This window comes from Oryza sativa, chromosome 5 (genome assembly GCF_034140825.1).
Source record: "Oryza sativa Japonica Group chromosome 5, ASM3414082v1".
Lineage (NCBI taxonomy): Eukaryota > Viridiplantae > Streptophyta > Magnoliopsida > Poales > Poaceae > Oryza > Oryza sativa.
In genome coordinates, this window is record NC_089039.1 from 23,067,937 (window position 1) to 23,086,650 (window position 18,714).

At 45.5% G+C, this 18,714-nt stretch overlaps 4 protein-coding genes across 7 annotated transcripts; 3 read left to right on the forward strand and 1 right to left on the reverse strand.

Moving 5' to 3' along the window:
- Nucleotides 1-1,074: 1,074 nt before the first annotated feature.
- LOC4339056 (uncharacterized) lies at nucleotides 1,075-6,466 on the reverse strand. 3 transcript variants are annotated; one of them, XM_015782274.3, is made up of 6 exons: nucleotides 6,243-6,466; nucleotides 4,722-6,168; nucleotides 4,531-4,617; nucleotides 3,979-4,173; nucleotides 3,262-3,467; nucleotides 1,075-1,838 (listed from the first exon to the last, which is right to left on the reverse strand). In XM_015782274.3, exons 2-6 carry the CDS (start codon nucleotides 4,882-4,884, stop codon nucleotides 1,236-1,238), a joined length of 1,254 nt encoding a protein of 417 aa, XP_015637760.1. In that variant the 5' UTR covers nucleotides 4,885-6,168; nucleotides 6,243-6,466; the 3' UTR covers nucleotides 1,075-1,235. The 3 variants fall into 3 exon arrangements, with proteins under 3 accessions (XP_015637760.1, XP_066167149.1, XP_066167150.1); XM_066311052.1 differs by lacking the exon at nucleotides 4,531-4,617 and having other exon boundaries at nucleotides 3,979-4,166; nucleotides 6,081-6,168; XM_066311053.1 differs by lacking the exon at nucleotides 6,243-6,466 and having other exon boundaries at nucleotides 3,979-4,166; nucleotides 4,722-5,018.
- A 475-nt stretch (nucleotides 6,467-6,941) lies between these two features.
- On the forward strand, nucleotides 6,942-10,011 carry LOC4339057 (uncharacterized). Its single transcript, XM_015782750.3, has 3 exons — nucleotides 6,942-8,315; nucleotides 8,910-9,025; nucleotides 9,781-10,011. The coding sequence occupies exons 1-2, from the start codon at nucleotides 7,088-7,090 to the stop codon at nucleotides 8,999-9,001; spliced, it is 1,320 nt and encodes a 439-aa protein (XP_015638236.1). The 5' UTR covers nucleotides 6,942-7,087; the 3' UTR covers nucleotides 9,002-9,025; nucleotides 9,781-10,011.
- Nucleotides 10,012-11,533: 1,522 nt separating this feature from the next.
- LOC9266331 (uncharacterized) lies at nucleotides 11,534-14,793 on the forward strand. Of its 2 annotated transcripts, none has more exons than XM_015783386.3 (3): nucleotides 11,534-12,841; nucleotides 13,587-13,666; nucleotides 14,378-14,793. In XM_015783386.3, exons 1-2 carry the CDS (start codon nucleotides 11,593-11,595, stop codon nucleotides 13,652-13,654), a joined length of 1,317 nt encoding a protein of 438 aa, XP_015638872.2. In that variant the 5' UTR covers nucleotides 11,534-11,592; the 3' UTR covers nucleotides 13,655-13,666; nucleotides 14,378-14,793. The 2 variants fall into 2 exon arrangements, with proteins under 2 accessions (XP_015638872.2, XP_015638873.2); XM_015783387.3 differs by having other exon boundaries at nucleotides 14,419-14,793.
- A 995-nt stretch (nucleotides 14,794-15,788) lies between these two features.
- LOC107276762 (uncharacterized) lies at nucleotides 15,789-17,801 on the forward strand. Its single transcript, XM_015783533.3, has 2 exons — nucleotides 15,789-17,124; nucleotides 17,451-17,801. Exons 1-2 carry the CDS (start codon nucleotides 15,915-15,917, stop codon nucleotides 17,462-17,464), a joined length of 1,224 nt encoding a protein of 407 aa, XP_015639019.1. The 5' UTR covers nucleotides 15,789-15,914; the 3' UTR covers nucleotides 17,465-17,801.
- Nucleotides 17,802-18,714: the final 913 nt, after the last annotated feature.

Consider the following 18,714-nt stretch of genomic DNA (forward strand, 5'->3'; position numbering starts at 1 on the left):
GACGGAGAGAGTACCTAAGAATTGGAGAGTTAATTTCAGTCTTAGGGCATGTATAAAGGTGTCAGGTATGAGCTCTACGTTATTTAGAGATCCTACAATAGTTAGAGACAATATAAGCTCTAATCATTAATGTATTAAAATATTTTTTTTTTACTATTCTTTCCTTTCTTTCACCACCATGCAACAAAATTTGCTCTAATAAATGCTAAGAGTCGACTCTGAGCCGTTGCCATGCATAACAACCATATTTTTCTTTCCTCATTTATCTTTCATCTATGTTATCAAATTTACTTGCATGATAATAGAGAGATATAGAGACTATTGTAAATGTCCTTGTAAATTAGGAGGCTCACGATCCGCCACTCGAAGCTTCCCTGTACACGGGAAGCGCTGCACCGGGATAAGGAATTGAGCGTGTAGGGGAAAGGATTAATTCTGTTGATAGTTTTTGTCGTAGCCTACTTTTCTTGTTTTAGAAAGTTAATTAGGCCATCTGTTTGAGGGTAAGATATTTTTCATGCCTTTAAATCTCACTGAAGATATTTTTTTTAAAGAAAATATATAAGAGCATCACCGAATGGATCCTAATCCCAAAATTTTAGGCTTTTTCTTTTGAAAGTTGCCTCGAACAGTTTCCCTAATTACCTTCCTATAAAAACCAGAATCCTCTTTTCTATTCTTTAATTACCTTCCTAAAATTAGAATCCTCTTTTCTATCCTTCTTGCTCTTCACTAGTTGGTGTAGATATCTTTTGGTGATGCTATGATAGTTTAGTATTAATCGCATGTTATGAGAACATGTATTTCTAAGCACTGTATGGATTTTGTATTTTTTAAAAAAAATTACAGTAGGTATTCTGATTGCATAAAAACGCTTGTATTGATTAATCGACGCAATTAATTTGCCTACGTACTATGAAGATATCATCAACCTACATACTATAAAAAATCCATGGCAGCAAGTGCTAGATCAGCTCAGTTGTGAATTCATGACAAACAAGATTTGACTGCCCGTCTGTGGTCAGTCCCTACTTCAACGGGTGACTCAAACTTTGGAAAACATACAAGCATCCATATCACAGCGAAAGAAACTGACGATCGATAAAACATCATTATCGATTTCAGTTAAAATACAACTTACGGATTTCAGTATCAAATCACAACTCTTAAACATTTCACAGCCCAGGAAAACGAAATGCTCTAGAGCAAAATAGCAGTTCTTGCAGTCATTTGTTCTACATCTCTCCCGTGTTATAGTAACCCATCGTAGAAAACGTGACCTCCAGGCAAGCTCTAGGCAGATTCTTATGCCCCGACTTCTTCTCTGCCAACTGAAACCAAAACGGTTTCTTACAGCTTCCATGCTTTAATACAGGCACAGCAATATTGCCATCAAAATGAGACGAACCATACGTGCCAAATGCTTTGATATGTAACAACTCGTCTAAAGGAACAATTACAACGGCTGTAAACTTGGTATGCTGTCCAACACGGTCCTTGTAAAGCGTCATGGAATCCTCGCCTGAAAATGCTACAAGCAAAATATCATAAGCTTCAGATGTGCTGCCCAGATCAATATCGATAGTGGCCTCAATCCCATTCTTTAAGAAGATATAACGCATATCAAGTGGACCGAACGGGCCATCAATTCTTGATATCAACTTTTTGTCATGCTCAATGGTCTCATAGTCGAACTCCATACAGGCGTTAATGAGTATGTCATCATCTGAACTACTATCACTGTCACTGCCCTTAACCTTCAAGTGAAACTCGATTAAAGCACTGTCCCATACGGAGATGCCACGCATGGGGGGACTAATCTCCAATGAAGGCGAATCCTGCATTTTGACCAAAGAGAAAAGGATAAGGTCAAAATATGGTTATGTTACTCCACACATATCACTGGTTTGAATCAGATTATTAGGAATTCCAAAATAAACATGGTAAGCCGCTACCAATGTCAAGATGTTACCAAGATCTTAACAAGAAATAATGGGCTAGACCTACCTCATGTGATTCTATGCAAGTATAATTTGCACATTTGAACTAGAGACACTCCCTTCCAATATTATAAGTAGCTAGCACTTCATGCTCAATTTTTCCCAGCTTTTACCATCAATATATCAAAATAAAGGATTGACTACATGAGATTGGTACAATGAGATTCATCCTACACATATAATTTAGTGCAGTTTTTGTGATATGATTATATAGATATCAGTGAACAAAGAACTACATTCTATGCTAAGTCAAATGACAAAAATGACTGATTGAGGCTTAGAGGAATGCTATATTTAGCTACGGCAAGCTAAATGCTGCAAATAGTCTGAAGCAATAACATCATTTTCCATGTTAAATATAGGACTCTCATAGCATATTCAACCGTGTTTTTTAAAGTTTTCAGTCATATATATAGTTCCCTCTGTACAACCCAGTCAGGTGTGTTCTTTTCACTTCAAAATTGAACCAAATCATGATATTACTGAACACAGTGCAATCCAAAGAGTTTAGCGTACAACTGGAGTATTGGACTGAATATAAGATTTATTGGGCCAAAAAACAAAGAGAAGTGCTTTCTCTTCGTTTTCCTAGCACACACATATATATTCCTAGCACATTCATGGCGCCATTCTTTAGACATATTTACTAATATGTAGAAGTGCTTGTTCTGCTACAGAAGTCTTAAGCCGGACCTACCACTTATTCCTCCTACTTTCAGGTGGGTGTTTTCTACAAAGCATGCTCTACAATATGGATGGGAAAGGAAAAGGCATATGGCCATTTAAGAGGGAAAATGGGAGGGAAGGGAATGTTGTGCATTTAGGAGATTCTATACTCCTTTAAAAGGGAATAGTGGTGGTGGTTCAGCCACCTTCCTTTTTTCGGAGGAAAAAAAGACAGTTGGGCTAGAGGCCCCACATATCAACCCCACCCACCCCCCCCCCCCCCCCCCCCAAAACCAACTCTCTACTTTTTGCGAGAAAGGAAATGGATAGTGTAGGGCCAAAGAGGTCATATGGCAGTATCAAATATACACAGCAATTAAGAGGTAATATGTGCAGAAAATGATGGTAATAATGGGTTAATGATAATTTTCTTTAATTAAAATCCTGTTGCAATGCATGGGCAATATGCTACTAATCAATAAATCCTCCAAAGTTATAGACACTAAAAAAATAAGCGCTAGCTATGGACGCTCATTATATACCAATCAAAATACAATCAACTGTAGAAAAAGTCTTTGAGTATAGATGTACTAACCAGGTTCAATTGACAAGCCTTCTCCCTGCTGACATTGAAGATATAGTTCCTCAATGGCTCTTTATCATCCCTCACAGCCACAAAACCATAAACATGCATGGACCGGCCATGTGGGAAATCTCCAGTAAACACTAGTCCATTGATCCGCAGCATAGTTGATGCAACATACTTGTCTTCATGTGCAAAGCGCTTACACCCCCAAGTGGCTGTGAGTGGCATAAGCAATAGATCAAAATGAAACGTTACGACTCTGGGAAAACAAGAAATCAAAAAACAACAAAGATAATACGACAGTGCCCCTGAACTATTGCAGATCTAAGAAAGGACATAAGTTGCAGAGTCCTGCTATGGTTGACTGTAAAAGATTTGAAATCGATATTAGAAGCAGCTTGTACTCGTGTCAGGCAAGAGTACATTTTACTTCAGACTCCAATGTTTATGACATAATCACATATAGATATTATAATAACACCCTTAAATATATAAAACGTTGATCCTTATAATCCTAGATCAAATGAGTTAGAACTGATATAAACATATAACACTGACACTACTCCATGATTGTTTGCTAAACTATTTGAGATCCCTTGGGGTGCATGGGACAGACAGTACATGAAAAATCTAGAGTTATTTCAAATCCACTGATACTGGAACCTTCAATAATGAAGAAGCTAAGAAAAGCAACTTGTTTTAATAATAAACTGTAGAAGCATTTACTTGGAGAAGTGTCATTCAAGCGATAGTCAACGTAAAACCCAATCTTGGAAAAACGCAAGTCCTCAAGGTCCCGTGGCCAGATGCAGGCAGGGAAGAAATGCTGATCCAGAGGGAGAGTGGCATTCAACTCTACAATCTTTCTCATACAGTCTTCAGAGTAATTGATAATCTTCATTGCCATCTTTATACTGCGTTCTGAAAGTAGAAGTAAGCTCAGACCATTGGCAAATAAAATCTAACTGTACACAATGCCCGTAGCTCAAATAATATCACAAGTTGCGAACTTGCGACATGGGTCCAGCAAAGCAATTTAGGAAGCAGACTACATTGTTTTACAGTTAAAAAAAATCAGAGAAACTACCGTAATTCTTCTACCTCAGAGAAGCTACCCTAATTCTTCTACCCCATATCTCATTCTTTGTACAATGGCACCCCCATAAGTGAATAAACTTCCCCAAATAAGACTTCATAAGTGAATAAACTTCCCCAAATAAGACTTCATTATTTGCTTGCTCTTCTTTTCTTGTACAATAAAATCAATCATGTGCTTACTCCGTAAAGCTTTCTCTGAATCTTTCTTGGAATTGTCCAACGACGACTGAGCGACTGTGGGGGGATTTGGAGTCCTCTCCGATGAGGCTGCATGATCAGATAAATATTGTGTGAGATAGGGGGTTACCCAGTAACACGGGAAGGAGGGAAAAACAAATACGAAGAGAAACAAGGGGGAAAAACCAACTTACCCTGACCCTCTTCCATCCGCCTCGTCGCCGCACAAGGACAGCCACATCCTCCGGGGGCGGAAGTGCGGTGCGCGGCGAAGTGGGTGACCTTGATCAACGGGAGGAGGCGGTCTAGCTCGTCGTCATCTAGGTCTGCGAGGCGACGAGAATCGGTCGCCGCCATGAGGCCTCGGAGTGGATCGGAATCGGGTGGAGGAGCAATCGAGGAGGACGAGAGATGAGTAGCTCGGTTAGGGTTTCACTGGTCCCGCGCCTCGTCTCTCTAGAATCTCGATGTTTACGGTCGGGAAGACGAAGGAGACCGGCTATTCTTTTTTTTTTTAAGGAAATTTTTTTTCTTCAACTTTTGCTTTTCTCCTTTTTTTAAAAAAAAATCTCCAACTTGGAAAGGTTTGTAGTCTGAGATAAATTACTGTAGATGGGCTACAGGCCCAACAGTTAACTATAAAGGTTTCATTAGGCCCTTCGATTTTGTCACCTGAGAAAGCACTATAGACCCGTTCAGTTTGAAAACAGTCAATCCACGACGCAGAATCCTCGTCATTGTTCTGGACTTCAAGATTTTTTATCCCAGCACCACCTTTTTTCCTTCGGAGAACAAACAATGTCCCACGCAATTTTGCAGTTGTCACCATGGCAGTGTTCATCCCCTGTCCAGAAGAAAGCTCTTCGGCATTTGTCAATGGCGGCAACACACCCTTAGGGAGAAGGATGGCTCCCATCATATAGGAAGGGAGGGCGGAGAGCACCGAATTGATGAGAGTGAGCCGTCCATCAGAAGACAGAAGGTGACCGCGCCAACCGGCAAGACGTTCGTCAATCCTAGCGATGAGCGGTTGGAAGTCCGCGAGGCATAGCTTGGTAACAGAGAGAGGGAGGCCTAAATAAGGTTGGGGGAAGGAAGCTATCGGGCAACCGAGAGTCCCAGCCAGCCGAACCGCCTCATCATGCAGGACATTGATAGGGAGGAAGGTGCTCTTGTGAAAATTAATTTTTAGCCCAGTGGCCTCGGAGAAGGAATCAAGGATGGCTTTGAGCACCACAAGTTGTTCTTGCTCTGCCGGCAAGATGACGAGTCCAGCAAAGCAATCTAGGAAGCAGACTACATTTGTTTACAGAAAAAAAAACAGACAAACAATCGTAATTCTTCTACCCCATATCTCATTCTTTGTACAATGGCACCCCCATAAGTTTTTTTTTATGCTGGAAGGTAGATATACTCTACCTTATAACCATTTTATTAATGATGGGTCGGGTAATACATGCCACCCCCATAAGTGAGTAAATTAACTTCCCACAATTATTGGCTTTATTATTTGCTTGCTTTTCTTTTCTTGTATGATAAAATCATGTACTTACTGCGTAAAGCTTTCTCGGAGTCTTTCTTGGAATTGTCCAAAGGCGACTGAGCGATTGTGGGGGGGATTTGGAGTCCTCTCCGACGAGGCTGCATGATCAGATAAATCATGCAGATAGTCCTAAAACCAACACAAGAGAAATATGGGGAAAAAAACTATTTACCCTGAGACTCCTCCATCCGCCTCGGCGCCGCACAAGGACAACCACATCCTCTGGGGGCAGAAGTGCGGTGCGCGGCGAAGGGGGTGACCTTGATCAACGGGAGGAGGCGGTCCAGCTCGTCGACATCTAGGTCTGCAAGGCGACGAGAATCGGTCGCCGCCATGAGGCCTCGGAGTGGATCGGAATCAGGGGAGGAGCAATCGAGGAGGACGATTGATGAGTATAAGTCAGTTAGGGTTTACGGACGGGAAGATGAAGGAGACCGGCTTTTCTTTTTTTTTTAAAGGAAATTTTTTTTCTCCAACTTTGCTTTTCTCCTTTTTAAAAAAAAAATTCTACAACTCGGGAAGGTTTGTAGTCGGAGTCTCATAGATAAATTACTGTAGATGGGCTACAGGCCCAACAGTTATCTTAACTATAAAGGTTTTATTAGGCCCTTCGATTTTGTCACCTGAGAAAGCATTAGGGGCGCGTTCAGTTTGAGAAAATTTCTAAATTATTTGGATTTCTAAAAATTAATTCCTACTGAAATACCATTAAATGCAGCTTTGTAGTTAAAATATCCAAAGTAATTAAATGCAGCTTGTAATTAAAGAAAAAAAAATATCCGAGTACAGCTTGATAGTAAAGTCTGAAGAGTCTTCCCTTCTTCTTTTGACCACGCTGCTTTTCCTTGGTCCGTAGAGCGAGTTCATGTTCATTCCGCATCCCCTTCTCTCGGTTTCTCCCACAAACACAAAACCCTCTTCTCCCCTTCTCTGCTACCAGTAGTACACTACAGGCTACTACTACTACTACTACTACACCAAATCACCGCGACCTCCACCTCCACGCCTCCGCGCGCGATGCTCCGCCTCCGCCGCCTCACCGGCGCCGTCTCCGGCGGCCTCGCCCGCTACCTCTCCACGCGCGCCGCGTCGCCGGCGCGGCCCCCGTGGGCGCTGCTCCAGCTGTCGAAGATGGACCGGTCCGGGGCGTCGTCGCAGCCGGGCGCGTCGCTCCACGCCGACTACCCGCCGTGCGTCTCCTACCTCACCTTCGCCGCCAGCTTCGTCGACCCCCGCCTCCGCCACGACGCCGAGTCCGAGATGTTCGGCACGGTCTCCACGGACGTCCGCGCCACGAGCGGCGACGGCCTCGTCCCCGTCCGCTTCTACGACTCCCGCAACCACCTCCCCACCGTCGGCAGCCGCGGCGGCGAGCCGATGCGCGAGTGGGCCCTCGACGGCGTCGACCGCGACCCGGAGGTGACGCGGTTCATCTGCAACCCGCTCAGCGGCGAGATGTACCGCCTCCCCGACCTCAACGGCACGAAGAAGACCTCGAGGTACCTCCACTTCGGGCTCCTCACCCAGTCCGATGCCGGTCAGGGGCCGCCTGCTCGGTACGCGGTGGCGGAGCTCGACGGCAACCGCGAGGAAGACGGCCAGGGGTGGCTCGTGCGGCGATTTCTCTCGGATTCCGGGGAGTGGGACAAGCTGGTGGGCATGCCGTCCCCATTGCCAGCCAGGAGGACGGTCGACATCGACCAGGAGGTGGTGGCCTTCGGCGACCGGCTATGGTGGGTCGATGCGAGCTGGGGCGCCGTCACCATCGACCCCTTCAGCGACCGGCCGGAGCTCCGGTTCGTCGAGCTGCCCAAGGAGAGCGTGCTGCCTGACCTTGACGACGTGGTGATGCTAAGGGAGCTTGGCAAGTACAGGCGCATGGGGGTCAGCGAGGGCAAGCTCCGCTATGTCGAGGTGTCTTTGGGGAAGCAGTTCTTGATCAGGTCGTTCTCGCTCGCCGACGACGACGAGGGCGGCGACTCCTGGACGCTGGAGCACGAGGTGGCCTTCGGCCCGATCTGGAAGGATGAGCACCACGCGTCGGTTCCCTTGGGTGGCATGCCAAGGATTGGGGCCATTGATCCACTGAACGCCAACATCGTGCACCTCATAGTTGGTGATCAGATGCTCAGCATAGACATGATTAAGGAGAGGGCGATTGACAGTTCTCGTTTGGGTTGTGCTGACTTTCCCCTCCTGCCTTGTGTACTCCCACCGTGGCTTGAATCAAGCCAGATTCCTGAAGGTATTTGTTTACTTTTGAAACAAGATTCATACTTTTATTTGTAGTCACGCTTCTTCTATGATGCTTGTTTGAGTTATCCAATTGCTGAAGTGCACTATGTAAATGTTAGTTGGAGTTAGTATATTTCGTTTTAACATGTCTTTAAAATCCTTATTTTACCAATTGTACTAGAATTTTGGGGCAAATCGGGAATAGTTGTGGCGAAATGGTGAATTTGGGGAGAAAGAGTGGAACTTGGATACTTTTGTAGCCAAGGTTGAAACAGGAAGCATTTAGGAGTAGATGTAAAGCCAAAGGATGCTGATTTCTCTCTCTCTCTCTCTCTCTCTCTCTCTCTCTCTCTCTCTCTCTCTCTCTCTCTCTCTCTCTCTCGGCTAATTTGAATATAGTATGTTTATTATTATGCATTCCATTCATCTAATTTAGTGTAAACGCCGGAGATGTAATCCATTTCCATTATCTAAAAATTGGGTGTAAACGTATATCTATGTGATGCCCCTGTTCAGTGTCTTATTTCGTTTGCTGTTTTATATCTTGGATACATTGTAGAGAAGCATATACTGATTGTTTAGTTTCTTATCTTTGTGAATAAAGGGATCCATTGGAGCAAGAAGGCCAAGATGAAAAGCAATACTCCGTCATACTCAGACATGTCGGTTCATGTAGACATAGAACTGAAGAAGTGAATTTTATCAGCTTTTGATCTCATGGTACTTTCTGTTAACTAACTTTCACTGTTTTATCAATTAGTGGCGGTATCTGATTGCTTTCCAAGTTCAGGATGGTTTGTTTATTTACATGTATTTGCAATGTCATTTTTCTTTTGCGGAAGATGTAGAATAGTTGTGTATTTTGAATTAATTTGCAATAAGAGACTTGGCAGACACAAGTATAAATGTATAATGCTCAACTGTAAGTGTGCTGACTGCCAATAGGGACTATTGCTGCCCTCTAGTTCATTATGACTTATTGGAAAACATGGGGCTGTAAGTATATGGCACATATTATTACCAACTGATCTTGCCTAGACTGAATGCTGTTGTTGTTGTTGTTGCTCCTTAACTATTGATCATGTTAGAATTCTGTGTTATATAAATTGAATGAGTTCTTGGAGTGCCCTTGACTCCTTGGGAGTATTGACTATGGAGAGGTTCAGTATACAAACCCATGAGTCATGATTAACACTAGAACATACTCCCATGGACCCTAAAAACCCTCAAATTAAATTATGTCGCAATGCTGTTGAGACGCAGCTCATTATTTCAGTGTTTAAACTATAAAGCTAGACGGCATCTCATTATGTAGTGGCGTTTCTATTTACTTGTTTATTTTCACTGAATTAAAAACAGATAAATGTAGCTCTTCTTCATGTGTGTTCATATGCCCCTAGTGTTTACTTCTTTGTCAGAATTATTACAAAGATAGTAGAGACAAGGGAGTCTCATGTTTATTATTTGATTTGCAGGGTTTCTCAAAATTGACAGACGAGGTTTTTCTGGAGAATTAGGAGGCGAATGGTGATGGTTTCTGACACACCTTGTGGGAATGCTGTGAAAAGTTTGGGTTTTGGGGCTTTCCTGATGAACTTTGTGGCCCCTCATTTTGACAAATTCTGGGAAACATTTTGCAACTTCTCTTAGCTATGCACGAGCCATGTTTATTATTATTTCAGTGAAATGACTTGATTCCATCGCCAGTTGAGCTTTGAACCGCAGTCTAGAACAACACATACAACGATTACATTTTTGCATCATGCATATGCTCCTTATATCTAAGTTTTCTTCGATGTTATGTGTTCATCATTCATCAATGGAATATGTTTTTTCGGGGTCTTTTGAATTCTGACACTGGTGCTTTGCTTGCTAGCTATCTGACGGTAAAAAATAGAACCCCCCAACATTACATTCCAAACTACTCCCTCCGTTTCATATTATAAGACTTTCTAACATTGCCTACATCAATATAAATGTTAATGAATATATATATATATATAGATTTATTAATATCTATATAAATATGGGCAATGTTAGAAAGTATTGTATTATAAAACAGATGAGGTACCAATGGCGTAGGATAGACTTTCAAAGATCAGTTCAGCAAATTCATATCCTTATGTGCATGTTATGTTCTACCCCGTACAATATGAAGTAGGAATTGGAGATTGCTTCTCTGTACAGGTTGTTCCTTTGAAGACTCACAAGGACCCAAGTCCATAACTTGCTTGAGCTATTCAGTACTTCTCTAGAAATCCCTGGCCTTATGATGAATCTTTCAAGATTTAATTTTCTCTGTTAATTTTTTGGGTAAAATTCTTCCGTTCAAAAGAGAGATTATCTATTATCTCCGGTCGCTTGTCGTCTTGTCGATGCCTTCGATGTAGTAGATGCCTCCAGCTGAGCCGTGAGCCCATGGGCCGTGGCCACTTGTGGGCTATGATATGATATGACCCGCAGGCCCAATCAGCTACTAAGACCTAAAATATTTTTGGCGGGAAACAGGTGACGTGGATCGGGTCATGTGCAGACCTGCCACAGTCGCCACAGCCAATCGAGGCAATTCAAACGTTCAAAAAAAAATCCCTTCGCTTTTCGCACCAAAAAAGCAAGCAAACTTTGGGCCTGTTTAGTCCCCAAATTTTTTTTCCAAAAACATCACATCGAATCTTTGGACACATGTATAGAGCATCAAATATAGATAAAAAGACAAACTAATTGCACAGTTTGCATATAAATTGCGAGACGAATCTTTTGAGCTTAATTAGTCCATGATTAACCATAAGTGCTATAGTAACTCACATTTGCTGATGACGGATTAATTAGGTTTAAAAGATTCGTCTCGCGGTTTTCATGCGAGTTATGAAATTATTTTTTTCATTCATGTTCGAAAACCACTTCCGACATCCGGTCAAACGTGATATGACCCAAAATTTTTCATTTCGCCGACAGGCCGTAGTAGACTGTACTCGTATCGTACGGCCGTTCCAAATGGAGCAACGGCGAAAAGCCTCTCCGTGAACCAACACCCATAGACCATTGTGACTGACAAATGGGCCCGAGTAGAGCTCCCTCTCACCGCTCCCAGGAAGACCAACCCCACGGCCATTTCTCCACGCAACCAAACGTATCCTCGCCGCGTGCGCCGAGTCCACATGCACCAGGCTCTGCGCCTCTGCGCCTCTCTGAGGAGTAGTAATTGCAAAAGCCTCCTCCCGTTTTCTCAATTTTCTCATCCCCTCGACAAGGCGAGACGAGACGCCGCGCCGCGCCGCGCCGCCGCGATGCAGCTCCGGCGCCGCCTCCTTGGCCTCTCCGGTGAGGTCTCCGGCCGCCTCCGCCGCTCCCTCTCCACGGGCCCCTCGCGCCCTCAGTGGGCGATGGTGAACACCGTGACGCCGCTCCCCAAGCCGAACGTGCCGCTGGAGACGCGCGCGACGTTCCGCCTCGCCGAGCCCCCGCTCGCCTCCGAGCTCGTCGTCCCCTACGGCGCCCTCTGGCGCCGCCCCAGCGGGCCTGCAGCCGGCCTGGAGGGAGAGATCCGGCGGTACGGCCCGAGGTACACCGCGAACAGCGACGGCCTCCTCCTGCTCCGCGTCGTCGACGAGGTAGCCAAGCTGACCGGCCAAGCCGCGACGAACATGTTCGACAACCGCGGCGATCCTTCTTGGTTTGTGCAGTCCGGCATCAGGTACGACTTCGACAAGGTCGTCGCCCGCGTCGTGTGCAACCCTCTCAGCGGCGAGGTTCTCCGTCTCCCCGACGGCGGTCTGGCTCGGCAGGCGTACGCCGGCTTCCTCACCCAATCGGACAGCGGGGGCGGGCCGCCTGATCGATTCGCCGTGGTCGAGTTCATCGGCAAGGACCTCCCCATTCATCGCTTCCTCTCGGAGACGGGGAGATGGGACGCGCTGCCGGACTACCTGTTCGGGTGCGGGCTCACGAGGCCGCGCAAGGTTATAGTCGACCACCCGGTGGTCGCCGCCGGCGGCCGGCTGTGGTGGCTCGACATGACCTGGGGCGCCGTCCACGTCGACCCGTTCAGCCATGACCCAGACTTCCGCTTCCTCGAGCTGCCGATCGGCAGCGTGCTGCTCAATCCCGAGGCGACAAACCCCGAGTGGCGACACAAGCTGAGGCTGGGCGACTACCGGAGAATGGGGGTCAGTGAGGGGCGGCTGCGTTACACCGAGCTGTCCTGGGACGAGCCGTTCGTGCTCAGCTCCTTCGCGCTCGACGGTGACACCGTCGAGGGCAGCGGCTGGAAGTGGACGCTGGAGCATCGCGTGGAGCTCAGCCAGATCTGGGGCGACGGAGGCTACCCGTGGCTGCCATTCCGGGGCACCAAGCCGTGCGTTGGTTTCCTCGACCCGCTGAACGCCCATGTCGCCTATCCCACGGTCGGCGATCACGTCATCGGCGTCGACATGGAGAGAGGGGTGGTGATTGGGAGTAGTCTAGTGGAAGATCCCTCCGAGCTCATGCCTTGCGTTCTCCCTTCGTGGCTTGGGTCATGCCAGATCCCACCTTCAGGTTATCATTTCATCGCTTAATTAGCATGTCTCTTTTCAAGATGCAATTATCACTTTATTAGCACTATTTCACTTGTCTTGTTTTATAAGTTCAGTCACTTGTTTGGTTGGTTAAATTTAAGTCACTTGTGTGTAATGATGTTCATGGAATGCATCTGGGCATTGAAAGGAATTGGTCAGTAACTCTCAGCTAAACCACACTAGTGAGCCACAAGCTAATAGCAGCCTCTCTGGGAATTTGCTAGTACAAAATGTAGCTCATTTGCAATTTAGTGTTCTTGTGTAGAACATCACTGGATTTATACTGCGTGTTGAATCTCAAATGTACACTGTGTAATCTGCTTTTTTTTTTGTCTCCTTTTTGTGCAATACAGTGTTTAAAGGTTAGCATTAGGGATGTTGTTTCCATTTAATTGTGCCTTAAGACCTGTTTATTTGACCTGCTACTCGAACATACATCAGTTGTTAACAATGTAATCATTAATCAATTATTAGCAAACAAGCTTATTGGTAAAGGGACTGTTATGTTTTTGTTGCTTTTCTGACCAACATACTATTCTGAGTTATCTATGTCCAAATACTGCTATTTTCTCTCATTAACATCAACATATGTATGTTGTGTTGTATTGTTCGAATACATGTCAATTTAATTCCTTAGCTATTGTAGTAAGATTGTGTTACTTAGAATTGTAATGTATGGTTGTTGCTCAAGTTCTTGTGATTAAATTCAACGAAAAATCATTCAGGCAAGGACAATGCGAAAAATAAGACGTTGGGTGACATTCTGGTTCGTTCAGGCAGTGACAAGAAGTAGTTAATTTATCAGGTAACCAGCTACTACTAACTGTATTATAAATTTACTGGTGATTCTGGTTTGATTTGCTTCTACTTGTATGTCATTCAGGCTCAGTATTGTTTTCTGAACAAGCATGATTGAGTGCAAACTTAATACTGGGCCTATCTTATTAAGTTATTATTCATAAGAGCTTATGGTTCCCAGCCTTACTATAAAATATATTCATTATGTATTTTTGGCTTTTTGCCTTACAATACTTTATACTGTCACAAACTGATGAAGCCGGAAATGATGGTTGTTACTTCTTAGCAAGTACTCCCTCCATCCCACAAAAAATGAACCTAGTACTGGATGTGATACATTCTAGTACAATGAATCTGGACTGAGGTATGTCCAGATTCATAGTACTAGGATGTGTCGTATTGAGTACTAGGTTGATTTTTTATGGGACAGAGAGAGTATTGCTCTTGTTTCCTTCTTAATCAATGCATATCATCCAGAGGACAATAATCGATAACTCCTTTTCCATTTCAATCCCAAAGGAATGCAGAAAAAATGTTTTGTACTTGTTACAGTAGTCATAGATTCTGTTCACTTTTCATCCAGACTAAGCTCTAATAAAATACATCTCTATGTTTGTTTGTGTTCAAACTAACCTTGCTAAACTTGCCATTTTCCCAAAACACTCATTTTTGTTCCTATGGTTATTCAGGTTTTTAATGTTGCGCATTTACTTTTCAGGTTTTGTTAACCTAACACATGCAAGTGTTCTGATGAATTAGGATGCTGATGGTGGTAATTGCCGAACTCTTTTTGGTGGGGTTTGGAGAAGTTTTGTTGGTTGGTCTTTACTGATGAAATTCTGGGAGTTGTCATTTTGGGGCTTTGCTGCAGACTTGTTGGTCATTCCAGTAGAACGATTGGATTCCATCAGCATGTACTAATGGTTATCACAAAAACAACTTGCTTGCTATGCTTGTCTGCAGTGCTCCTATGCACAAGTCAATGCATGCGTACAGAAATTCAGTTATGTAACTAGTGAATTTGTGAGAGATCTTATTATTATGGCTATGGAAAGCGTGATGTTTATGTGCAAACACTTGACCTTGAGACTTTTCCCCAGCTCTTTTTTATGGAATTGAATTGTTCCTTGCGAAGTTGTTGTATTCCAAATGAGATTGTTGTTTCCAACAGTATGAGCTGGTAGATTTGTAGACTCTTGTTTGTTTTCCTTGCCAAATTTTGACAAAGCCAATTTTTTGGGGGCAAATTCAATTGTGGGATGTTTGATGTGAAATTTCTTCAGTTCGAAAGTGATATGAGGGCTTACTGCATAATCAGGGCTGAGGAGTCAGAAGAGGGAAATGCCGGAGTAGCACTTCGATAGCCTCGGGTTGGTTTGGTTTGTGGCCTAAATAGGCCTTACCAAATTTTGTCAATGCCAAATTTTGGCAAGTTTTGGCATGACTAATTTTGGTAAGGTAAAGTTGTGTTTAGATTGAAGCCAAAATAGCCTAAGTTCACTATTGAAATGGCCTATTTTCTTAGGCATGCCAAAATTTGGCTTCAAACCAAATAGACACTAAACACTATTGAAATTGCCAAATATTGGTAAGCCTAATTTAGGCCTCAAATCAAACCAGCCCCTCATTTTTTTGAGTGAGAGATGATTTTCCCTTTAATTTGAGGTGTTCATGTAGGCTAGTGGTTTTCTCAGCTGGGCCGTGGACCGTGGGCCCATGGTCACTGATGCTTCTACGGCCCAAGCAGCTCAGGCGTCAGGCCCAAAACACTTTTACGGGAAACTAGTGACGTGGAATAGCAGATCAGGGCAGCAGGCACGGTCGGGGGGGCAGCTCAAACGTTCAAAGCCATCTCCTTTTTCGCTGCTGCACTGCTACGTTCCAAATACTCATCCGTTTTTGTTCAGTAAATTTGAACAAAAAATTGATATCACATCTAATTCTGGGTTTGCTTTTTTCGACGGAGGGAATACTACTTCGCACGGAGGCGGGCCAGCAATGTAGTAGTGGTAGTAGGCCACTGACACTGACAAATGGGCCCAAATACTCACTGACAACTGGACCCGACAGTTTTCCCTACACCCCGCAGGCGTAGAACAACCCGATTTCTCCAGGAAACCAACGGAACATCACTGCGTGCACCGAGTCCACACGAACCGGGCGTGACAATTGCAAAAGCTTCCTCTCAGTTTCTCCTCCTCTCCTCTCTCTCAGCCACACCACCACCACCACCACCTACACGCCGCGCCGCCGCGATGCAGCTCCGGCGCCTCCTTGGCCTCTCCGGTGAGGTCTCCGGCCGCCTCCGCCGCTCCCTCTCCACGGCCGCCTCGCGCCCCGCCCCCGCGTGGGCCATGATGGACGACGCGGTGCGGTTGGACGAGCGAGTGCCGCCGGAGCGGCGCCCGACGCTCCGCCTCGCCGAGCCCCCGCGCGTCTCCCGCCTCACCGTCCCCCTCCACTGCCTCCTGTGCCCCGCTACACCGGGCACCGAAGGCAACGTCGCCTGCCGCATCAACATCTGCACGGCGAGCAGCGGCGGCCTCCTCCTCCTCCGCACCGTGTTCGATCTCGCCCAGGTGCCCGACCATGTCAAGTTCCCCATCCCCATCTCCAAGGACGACACCACCTGGCCTCCGCTCCCCGGCCTCAAGTCCCACACGGAGGTCTCCCGCGTCGTCTGCAACCCTCTCACCGCCGAGCTGCTCCGCCTCCCGGAGGACCCGGACACCGTCGGCGAGAGCAAGAGTTGGCACAATCTTCTCCACGGCTTCCTCACCCAAGCCGACCGCGCGGACGGGCCACCCGACAGGTTCGCGGTAGCCGAAATCAGAGGCGCGGATTGCGTCATGCACCGGTTTCTCTCGGAGAAGGGGAGGTGGGAGGCGACGATGAGCTTGTCCTCGCTGTCGTTCACGCGCCAGATTCTCATCGACCAGCCGGTGGTGTCCTTCGGCGGCAGGATGTGGTGGATCGACCTGGCCTGGGGCGCCGTCTCCGTCGACCCGTTCCCCGACCAGCCGGACGTCCGCTACGTCCTCCTGCCTAGCGGCAGCGTGCTGCCCGCCGACGCGGCGAGCATCGAGATGCGGCGGGGGAAGGTGGGGCTGAGAAGGTGGCGGCGCATCGGGGTCAGCGAAGGGAGGCTGCGGTACGTCGAGGTGTCCGGTGCCAAGCCGTTCGTGCTCAGCTCCTTCGTGCTCGACGACGACGGCGGCGGCCGCTGGACGCTGGCGCACCGCGTGGCGCTCGGCCCGCTCTCGCCGGCGGGGCCCTTGCAGATCGGCGCCATCGATCCGCTCAACGCCAGCGTCGTGTACCTCGTGGTTGGCGGCGACGACGGCAAGCACGTCATCGGCGTCGACATGGAAAGGCGCATGGTGATTGCGAGTTTTCTGCTCGACGAGCCCACCGTGTTTACGCCTTTCGTGCTCCCTCCGTGGCTTGCATCAAGCCGGATACAAGGTGACCACTTGACACAACTGTTGTACTGTGCTGTGAATTCAACAATTGTCTTCTTTCATGTAATCACCGATTCACAGTGTATAGTGGACTATATATGTCAGAAAGTGATCTTGATTAAACTGAACGATGTTCTTTCTACTACTTCTTTATTAGACAATGAAATTCATTCCGGCATTTACTTGAAAGAAACTACAGCAAATTACTCTTAATGTTAACTGTATTACCCATTTATTCAAATGAATGTTCAGATGACCCTAGTGTTTAACTGTTTATTCTTGGTCATCATCCGTTATTACGAAGTTTGATGTTTACTATTTGCATTGCAGGTTACTCACATTGACAGATGTTCGAGAGAATTAGGAAGCGAATGGTGACTACACGTCATTTTTGGGGAACGCTATGAGAAATTTGAGCTTGTTGGGCTTTATCACTGATTGTGGCGCTCATTTTGAAAACTATGGGGAATATGTTTCAACCTCTCTTTGCTGTGCTGTGTGCATGAAGTTGTGAACCCTGTTTTATTCAGTATAATGACTTGATTCGATCGACAAATGGCAGTCTAGAAACAATGTCTACGTTCAACTCATTTTGCTTCTCTTTGCTGCAAAATTTCTCATGCATGTGCTCCTTAGACCTTAATTATGACTTATCTAAGCTTTGTCCTCTGTTATATGGTCTCATTATCAATGTAATTTTTTGTCAGGCCATCTGATAGATTGATGCGTGATTGCTTTCTGATGGCAAACAAAAAAAAGTACTACTCCCTCCGTCCCATTTTAAGTGCAACCATAAGTTTTCACGCCCAAATTTGATCGTTCGTCTTATTTAAAAAAATTTTATAATTAGTATTTTTGTTGTTATGAGATGATAAAACATAAATAGTATTTTATTCGTGACTTATGTTTTTAATTTTTTTAAAAAAAAATTAAATAAGACAGACAATAAAAGTTGGACGCGGAAAACCATGGCTGCACTTAAAAATGCATGGAGGGAGTAGAAGGGAGTATATTGCCAGCTGCCAATTGCCTATTTGCTTGGAATAAACAACAGAATTACCATCAGCAAATGGATATCCTTATGCACGTGTTATACTCGACTCAGATCTGAAGTAGTAATTGGAGATTGCTTATGTGCTTCTGTGTACATGTTGTTCCTTTCAATGGTCTCACAAGGACCCAGGTCAGGAAATTGCTTGAGAAATTCATTAGCTGTGTCAAAATCGGTGGCCTTATGATGAACCTTTTTCAAGTTCCTGCGTCAATTTGTGTGCAAAATTCCTCAGTTTGAAAATGCTTATCATTTTTTTAATAGAATGGGCTTTATAAAAATAAAATAAAAGTTAATGAAAACGCTACCTATCGAGCCTCCGATGGATAAGAAAATATTGGGCTCCTCCCAACCGCTCATTCCACATATCCCATGACCCCCCGCCCCCTCCCTCTCTCATCTCTCTCCCACGCACGTCCTTAACGACGGAGATAGAGGGCCGGCGTGGCGGCGAACAGCGGTGGAGGAGAGGCAGCACCGATGAAGATGGATGTAGGGAGCCATCCCCCTAGCATCGGCGGCCCTGCAAAAGGCCAGCGGAGA